This window comes from Limulus polyphemus, unplaced genomic scaffold, assembly GCF_000517525.1.
Source record: "Limulus polyphemus unplaced genomic scaffold, Limulus_polyphemus-2.1.2 Scaffold1495, whole genome shotgun sequence".
NCBI classification, from domain to species: Eukaryota; Metazoa; Arthropoda; class Merostomata; order Xiphosura; family Limulidae; genus Limulus; species Limulus polyphemus.
Window position 1 is genome coordinate 31105 of NW_013667105.1, and position 9619 is coordinate 40723.

The window sequence follows — 9619 nt, forward strand, 5'->3', positions numbered from 1 at the left end:
ATATATCACACAGCAATAAATTATTCAAAATTTCAACTTGAATGTTAAAATTTTATTTTTGTTATGACTAATCTTTTAGCCAAACCAATTACTCCTTATAAAAATATCTAAGCATTTCAGTTAATAAATATGTTATAAATTTGGCTAATATTTCAATAAAACATAAGCTTTGGCATAATATACCAACAACATTGAAAAAAAACTGTCACATGAAGTTGTTTTGTATTTATACACTGCACATTTTCGTCAGCTGCTTGCTACAACACCACAAGCGATAGGTTGATTTCTCTGTGTGGATCAACTAAGCTCATAACAAAGATGAAATTATTTTTAAAAATATATCAATTTAAGATTATACCAGCATGATTAGTTTGAAGAGTGCTGCTAAAACATGTTCATGTATTCAGTGACCCATACAACTATAAAGTGAAAAGTGTATGCAGCATTTTACGACGATTTATGATCAGTTGTACACAGTTCAATCATTGCACAATTGTATGAAACAATTTGGTGGCTAACACATCAGTCAGAAGAAACATTCTTTGTTATAATCACATTTATGGATTACATCATTAGTACACTAAACTAACTATATGTACTCAACTTCCTGATGTACATATCTGTTATTGATAAAGTATAAATCTGCAAAGAAGTGTAAAGTGGATATTCATCTCTGAATCCACATTGTTATTATTACCATTTTTACACTTAGTTAAAATGCCTCTGCACAAAATGCTAGTTGTGCACATGATGAGCATCAACTGTACGATTTCCAAATTCTCACATGAACCACAGAACACACTGAAAAAAGCTAAAGAGTCAGTTAAAATACAAGTCATGGCTAAAAGAAAAACATTCTAGGTTTCTGCTTATAATGTTTAGATAAAAGCATTCAAGTGCGACATTTTTTTTAAATACAACTTTTCCTAAGGTGTGAAGCTAACAGATGTCTCATTATTTTATTAATATAATTTTTTAAAAAACTGTGGTAATATCATGGAGAAGACATTCCCCTAGCTCATAATTCTAGGTTTCCTCCTCAATATTAAATCAATAGAGAATCTCAAAATAGTTACAAAAAACTAAAACACAACACAATTTGAAACTTTATTAGGAAAGTAAACTGAATTCACATGCATCGAAATGAGGTCAATGTTATCAGCCAAGATAGCATTAGACCAGGCCTTGACAAATATTTTCAGATCTAGGAGCCAGCCCAAAAACTTAGGAGCCAGATCCAATATACAAAAGTTATGGAATACATTTTGAATCAGTTGTGTGGTTATGTTATGAGACGTACAGTTTTGCACTAAAAAACAAAGGGTTTATTATTAAATTTTATTATATAACATGAGCAGAAATACCCACCCTCCAGGCCAGTATTACTGCTAATTCCTGTGGAAGGCTATTGGGCCTGCAGCCTTTTCTGGAATTGTCTGACAGTTCTACAACAATGTACTCATACTTGACATTCAATAATGTTCGCCATCCATGAGAAAAAGGATTTTATTGAAATTTTAGTTTACAAATGAGCTATCATCACAGCATTACATCACAGAGTAGATTTTATTTAAGTATTTCTTTGTAGATGCAGTTATCAATGAAAGTGCCTTTATTTTCTGATGCAACACTCATGAGATTTTCACTAAAGATATGTACTCAAGATATGTCTGTAAATTGATAAAGTCAGTCTGATTCAGATTGGTAATGTTCATGTGAAGTATAAAAATACCTCTGTCCATTGTAAAGTTTGTGCATTACATTTCTTCTCTACAACCTCTAAAATGAATATCTACAAGTTCTTTCAATATTCCTGTATATTTTATCTGATATTTACACTTTTCTACCATGAAATGAATAGTTGATAACTCTTACATCAAATGCATAATACCATGTTGAATGGCAATCTGTAAAAGGTCATAATCTGTGTATTTTATTCCTCACCCATGCTAATAGGGTAAAAAGCAAGCAAAATGTTAAAATACAGATTTGGCTCTTAAAAGGATGCTGATAGTAAGGTTTTGTTGAATACTATGAAATTGTTGAGCTTTCAAATATGTTATTCTCTTCTACTTTCACAAAAGGAGATATTAGCAATACTCCTGACACCATGCATGTTGCATGAAACACTGGAATTAATCTGAATGATATAGTTACTAATTTCTGGTAAGTAGAAAGACTGAGTGATTAAAAATAGGTGAAGCACGAGGGGCAGACAAGATTTTGGCAGAAGGGAAATATTTTCTTTTTGAGCTTCTCTCCATTTTTGGCAAGTAAATAGAAAATGGGCAGACTAGAAGGTTCATAAGTATACTCACATTTTTAAATGGAATGAAGAGAGTTGCCATGGAAATTATTGACCAGTTTATGTTACCTATGTCGTGGGGAAACTTCTGAAAAGTCTTATAAAAGATGCTTTAGAAAATTATTTAGTGAAATAAATGAAAGAAAAACCTCATCTGTTACCTTTTTTTTTGAGAACATTATCTGAATGTAAAAAAGTATGTGGACTTGGGTGTACTTGGGTTTTTAACAACTTTTGGTATATTTCCACACAAAAAATATTACTAAGAGCATCACATCAGTAGGAGTCAGAGAAAGATTAGTTAATATAATGTAAGGTGGTTTAATGAGAGAAAGTAAAAGTTGGTTATTTACAAATGAATCCAGTTAAATTGGACCCTTGTTACTAATGGAATGCTTCCGGAGTCAATGTTTGGTCCTTTGCTCTTTCTTATTTACATTAATAATAATGACTTGGCGTAATTAGTAATGTTTGATGATGGCATTGAACTCTTTGGTATTTTTAGTTGTAATGAGGATGTTGAGATACTATAGAGGAAGTGGTGAGTTGAACAAATATTTGGCAAATAAACTTTAATTGTAATAAGCTTGAGATAATATGTAGGTTATCATAATTTGGATCACACATTTAGATAAGTTTACAAAATTAGCCTGGAAATAAATAGGATAAAGGCCTCATTCTTTGTGCTATATTCTCAAAACAATAGCCTAGGACAAGGGTTGGCAACCTGCAACTATTTAACGATATATGTGTAACTCCCGACACTGCAGACTGTACCCCAATGAAATAGGGGGTACATGTATTATAGCTCTCAGTATCTCAAGTTATTTAATGAATTTGAAAAAAATGGCTCTTGTTATTTGGGTTGCCTACCCCTGTCCTATAACAAAGGTGGGTGTAGAGGGACAACATTGAAATGATCCACCATTGTCTAAATGTTAAAATAATTATTGATGTAACTTGACTCTCATCCACTAAGCAACTTGCCAAACTGTGGTAAGATCAGCTATTGTAATTTTTGTATTACTATTACTACTAGTAGTATTATGTCTGACAAATGAAATATTAAACTTTGAACTTGAAGTAGTACTCAGTAAAACAAATAATGTGAAATGAATTTGGTAACAGTTACAATGTGATCTTACCTGTTGGAGCACTATCTATAATTCTTAAGTCATAAGCTCCAGAACATCTGTAATTTGCAGCTGTTCCATTGTCCCAAACAACAACTACCTCCTCTGGAGACTCAAAATTTCGAACAGTTCCAACATGACCCTCCCCCCCATCTTGTTTTCCCCATTTCCAGTCAGGTCCACGCATAACCCTTCCACCAACTCCTTCCATGATGTTTACTCTGTTACTTCGATTGCTTCCATTAGTTGTGCTACTTTCCATATCTGAAGAGAACAGAAATAGCCTGTCAAAATATTTATTTTTTTGAAAACTGAATTCAAAATTTAAACATTGTCAATTTGACAGGTTAGCCTAACTTAGAAGTTAGACAACTCCACGTCTCGACTTTATTGCGCGATATTGTACGAGACATCCCTAGCGGCGAATATTAGAATAAAAGCTGAGTTTCTATTAAGTAGGCTAACATTCCCGTCCAATTTGATAAGATATGGTTGTAAAGGTAGTGAGTTAGTTCAGAGTGTGAAAATATATTGTTGGGAGTTAGAACACTTGCAGTTTTTATTTTCTGTAATATTCAGCCACATAACAAAAACACAGTTATAATTGTGTCAGCTTTATTGTTAATTTAGAGAAGCCTGCGAACAGTTGAAAATAAATTGTTTTACAATTTGCAGTTTTCTAAACGTGTTTCATTTTTTAAATGACATCTTTTGTGTTTTTTTACTACATATGTTTTGTGGATTATACCATGCCGGAATACCATTGAACGGATGTGACATCATTTTTGGAAATATACGCTAAACATAATGGCGACCGTGTTGAAGCGACAGAGGTCACGTCGCCGGGTAGCTGCTTTAACGTTTCTATCTAATATATCACTTGATGGGACACATAGAGATACTAGACTTGGAATATTCAATCTCAGTTTCCAGCCATACCAAATGAACAATGAATCAAATACGAACACACCGAAAGAAGAGGTAAAAGAAAATGTAAATAACACAATTTCACACGCTAGCAACGGCATTGAAACTAACTGTCAATGTGACTGTGAGACTGCCACGGAAAGGCAAGAATATCGTCAGGCGAACCGGGATGTAGCAACGGAACATCAGAGCATTAATTCCACGAAACATGATGAAGGGAAATTTCCAACCGCTACTACTACTACTACTACTAGTACTAGGTCTTTATCTTCGTCTAGCGTCATAAGTCACAACTCGAAGGAGAATGAAAAGTAAGATAACTATTCTTGTTAAAACAAAGAAAAACGAAATTTTAATGCACTTTTAATTTACTTAAAAATTAAAATTATTGTGCACGTAGGATAGTCAGGCTTAGAATAGAGTTAGAACCTGGAAATGGAAGTTTAAATAAGTTAACAAACTACGAGAAAGTAGTGAACTATTACTGAAGTGAATATGAATCTTGATTGAGATACAATACAGTATACTGTTAGTGTTATTACCTAAAAACGGGAAGACGAACTTAAGTTGTTTCTTCTGTTCTAGTTCTACACTAAAAAGTAAAAGTAGAGGTTTGTATAATCTGTTGCTAGACCTTTAGCCAAGGTTTGAGTAAGGTGTCTTTGGTTTGGTGTACCAGGCCTATTTAAAAAAAATATGTGACTGGAGTGTTTTTTTTTATTTTAGTTACTGTGATAATAAAATGATAAATATTTTATTTGGCAGAAATTAACCCATGCTTATGAGAGAAAAGATATAATGGATGTTGGTAAAATTCAGTGTGTTTGCTTTTAGGTAAATAACATAAAAACAAACGATAAATAATGTTTTCCTTATGAGGTTGTTAAACCATGTAGGGACTTGTAAGTTGTAGAGGCAGACTATACTCACAAGGATGAGAAATTTCGTGAGTTTTCAGTTCACAGATGTCTCAGTTAGGTATTCTTAAATGAATGGGAGAATAATATTGTTAATAAAAGAAAAATACCAAGATTTTTTGCAGTGGTAAAATAGAGAATAATAGAATACATAAAAGTAATTCAAGATAAATCATAAAACCTACTTTAAATTTATGGCAAAGAGAGACAAAATAATACTTCTTAGATCACACCTTTCCCACAAAGTAGGTTTGGTAAGAAAAGACAAGGTGACATAAAGCCATTTGCCTCATTAAGGTTACCTCTTTAAACCCCAAAAAATACATGTTTATATATAAATTATATTTGAATACAATTTTCTGCTGATTGCAAAAAAAAAAGAAGAGATGGGGAAAACAGTAAACTTTAAATCTTTTGAATTAAAAATGTTTTCTAGTTGGATCCTGGAATGCTGAGTAGTTTTGATTCTTTACATTTAAAGATTTTAACATGATGGAAAGAATAGAGGAATGTGCTACTAGAATAATAACCTTGTTAAAATCAATTACTTTGAAACTTTACAGGATGGAAATACATAGGTGAATACTTTTAATTTAATAAAGTGCAAGAACTGAGAATTGACAAGGAATACTAATTATTGTTGTTAAATGAAATCACTAGTAAGAAGGATCAAAATAATTAGTTTCTCTTACATATTTTGTAGAAAGAATAAAACAATTATAATTCTTTTTGTGTGTGTCTAAATTTCATTTGAATATTGCAACATACCTCAAAAAAGTCTCTTGAATAATAGGAAAACTCTGACAAATTAAATTAAAAATGTTTCTTGTTTTAAAGAAAATATATGATCTATTAATAAGCAATGTGCCTAATAAACTTAAAATCAATTAACTCCAAGAGATTAATAAAAGGTTAGAAACAGCTTGAATTGGTAGTGAAGAAAACTATTATTTGTTTAACACAATGACAAATGTACAATGTTTTGACACGTTTTTATCATAATTACGTAAAAACAGTTTATCTAGACATAGAAATATATATAATATGCACACACAGACTGATTATTAAGTGCATAGCCAAGACTGACATAACACACTGTGTTGTGATGGTTAAAAGATGATGATTTTATGTAAATCAGTATATAAGAAACAAGTTGATAGCATAATATCCTATCAATATCATGCAGGAATATCCTTCAGATGATCTGTCAAAAAACTAAAAGCATATGTAACCAGTTTTCTGAAAAGGAAATTGTAACTGCAGATTGCTTTCTTTCACAAACCTCTCCATGCATCATTCCCTGTCCGAAAGGTAATTTTGTGTGAAATCCAACCTGCTTCTAAAGCAAATAGTAATGACTTGTATTGCTGGCTTGTATCAATAAAGGCAAATGACTTTTGATTACTGTAAGGACTGTTAGGATTTTCATGGGTTTGGATCACATGCTTAATCTAGATGTTAACCCACACAATAGTATTAGTGACAAAAAGGATCTTATAATAGTGGTGGTTAAATCACTCAAACTATTAAAGTAGTACTCTGTTTCTAGTAGTAAAACTAATAATTGACTTGTTGCAAATGGTTCAGAGGAAGACTACTAGATAATTGACTTGTTGGAAATGGTTCAGAGGAGGACTACTAGATAATTGACTTGTTGGAAATGGTTCAGAGGAGGACTACTAGATAACTGACTTGTTGGAAATGGTTCAGAGGAGGACTACTAGATAATTGACTTGTTGTACATGGTTCAGAGGAGGACTACTAGATAATTGACTTGTTGTACATGGTTCAGAGGAGGACTACTAGATAATTGACTTGTTGTACATGGTTCAGAGGAGGACTACTAGATAATTGACTTGTTGTACATGGTTCAGAGGAGGACTACTAGAATGATACCAGGAGTGGACAGATTATTTTGTTGGGATAAGCTAAGATATTTTAATTTATCTTCTCTTATTGAATTTTGCTATATTATTTAATGGGGTAAAGGACTTTAATTTCCTTGTGTTGTATTGTATACATAACAGGACAGTCTTCAAGGACCAGGTGGTCCTTTGATGTCTGTATGCCATGTTGTAAAGTCAAGATTTTTTTGCACTTATCTTTTTGGTATATGTGTAAAACTGCCTACAGACAGGCTTATTACTCGATTACGCAAAGTCTGATCTCACTCTCATGTTGCTTCTACAGCTGTTGTAAGTTTTACTGTGAAGTACTCTTAAGATTAGACCTTTAATAGTGATTACGTTTGTCATATGATAAGACCTGTACATGGTAGCATATCATATCTAGCACTTTTTCAAAGTAAGGTTAATGTAATTTATATTTTATATAATTTAGCCCTGCAACTGCTTGTTTTTGTACGTCCTGAAAAACGCGCGCGTACTTTACTATCTAAATGCGCATGCGCGCGTACTATTTCAACGGATATAAATAAAGGGCGGATGTAGATATACTTTAATAGACATTTTGTACAACAACAAATTAAATTTATAAGCTTATCAAAGTTTTTATAAAGTTCTAACGTTAGTTCGTAGAATAACATTTAAGTTCATTTATTAATGGTATTAACGTAAAGTTTAGCCCGAACTAAACTAAAGCAAAGAAAACGTACACAGGTTGTACAGGGGAAGGTTTATTACACCATGCCCATTCCTACCCTATTTCTTCACATTTTTTTGCGCCCATTCTTACACTTTCAAATTTATTTAATATGTTTTCCTTGTGCTCACTCTTTTTTCATACAAGGTGACATGATTTTATGCACCACTTATTCATTTGTGTTGATATCCTATATCTATATCATCATTGTGAGTGTGCACCATAATATTACGCTAAGTATTCAATGCTTTATGAATGCAAACTTGATTTAATTTAAAATATGTCTTATACATTCCTTGCAAAAGAGCATAACTTGTCTTCTAGCCTAGATAGTGACGCTTCTCTCAAGGCTCACCCTACGTTGGCATACCTCATACTACTCACAATTTCTAGATCTGTTCACACGGTGCTGTAGATCGAGAAGACCACACCCCATTCACTGTCTTATTTGACCACATCTACTCAGTATATGGAGTGAGCAAGGAGATTTATGTATTTTAAAACGGCGTCCCTGTTTAAGGTATTACCTGATGTACATCAAATAGCTACTCTTTTTGGTGATGTTTGGTATAGAAAAACGGTAACATAGCATGTGGTCCCTGTGCACTTATAACTATGGTAAGTCTGTTTGTTACACAACCAGAAGCGTTCAATAATGTCAGTCAGTGAGATTGAGAAATCTGTGGTTTTGTATTTGCTCTACCGACTTTCTCAAATGGTTGTATGACTTGTAATTTTGTTTGTGGTTTGTTTATGACCTAAAGGTGTCTCTCAAATACTTTTAAGATTTATTATTTAGTTGTTAAAGTTGTATATGAGTAAATAGTTTATATTGCGTGTATTGTGTATCCGCCTTGTTCCTACAATAAGTACTTATGATAAAGGCTTAACAAAATGGGCTTTTATAAGTTATAGATTTCGGTGTTTGCGAATAGAATTATTTTGTATTATTCGAGAAATCCTGTATTTAAAGAAGTAATTTTGCAATAAAGGTACTAATTTGACCGCAAATATTTGCTTGCATATCATAATCCCTAAATTTTGTCCTCAGTGGATTTTATTTTCTCTTTTAATATTGAAAAGAGAAATCTAAACTATAGGTAAGTTACATTCCAAAGTCTCTAAATGAGCAATACCTGTATGCTCTCAAATTAAATAGTTTATCTTCTGAGTAGTAATACATGGCAACCGCACAGTTTAAGTTAGTTTAACCTATTAAATTTATGAATCTGTTAATTACGGCGAAAACAAAAAAAAATAAAAGAAAACATATTGGCACTAAACTGTAGTTAGGTTCTAAGTGTTGCGTTCTTTTTTAAAATTACTTCCACAGTCCATAAATTATGTGGGTAAAAAAAGTGTCCATAATTGTTGTGAAGGCATGTTAAGGTTACCCGGCCCACCCAGCCCTTGCTTTGAATCACAATTTAGAAATTATAGACAGATTTATGTACAAAATTGTATCATAACTCGAACCATTAACAAAATATTTGTCAAAGCTTTACTCCATGCTGCATTAAGTACTCCATTTACTGTCAAAGCTTTCCTCCATGCTGCATTAAGTACTCCATTTACTGTCAAAGCTTTCCTCCGTGTTGCATTAAGTACTCCATTTCCTGTCAAAGCTTTCCTCCGTGTTGCATTAAGTACTCCATTTACTGTCAAAGCTTTCTTCCATGTTGCATTAAGTGCTCCATTTACTGTCAAAGCTTTCCTCCATGCTGCATTAAGTACTC

The 9619-nt window shown here is 32.6% G+C and overlaps 2 protein-coding genes across 3 annotated transcripts in view; one reads left to right on the plus strand and one right to left on the minus strand.

The window, feature by feature from the left end:
* Positions 1-3830, minus strand: part of LOC106463833 (E3 ubiquitin-protein ligase MIB1-like) — a gene marked incomplete at its 3' end in the record, with an annotated part of 30229 nt that extends 26399 nt beyond the window's left edge. Inside the window, exon 1 of the mRNA XM_013923912.2 lies at positions 3451-3830. Within this exon, the coding sequence (XP_013779366.1) occupies positions 3451-3700 (250 nt within the window). The remainder of the gene's footprint in view (positions 1-3450) is intronic.
* A 321-nt stretch (positions 3831-4151) lies between these two features.
* LOC106463832 (CDK5 and ABL1 enzyme substrate 2-like) overlaps positions 4152-9619 on the plus strand; it is a 47316-nt gene continuing 41848 nt past the window's right edge. Inside the window, exon 1 of one of the 2 annotated variants that reach the window (XM_022391447.1) lies at positions 4152-4676. In XM_022391447.1, the coding sequence (XP_022247155.1) occupies positions 4246-4676 (431 nt within the window). In that variant the 5' untranslated portion in view covers positions 4152-4245. The remainder of the gene's footprint in view (positions 4677-9619) is intronic. The other variant, XM_013923910.2, reaches the window with a different exon arrangement.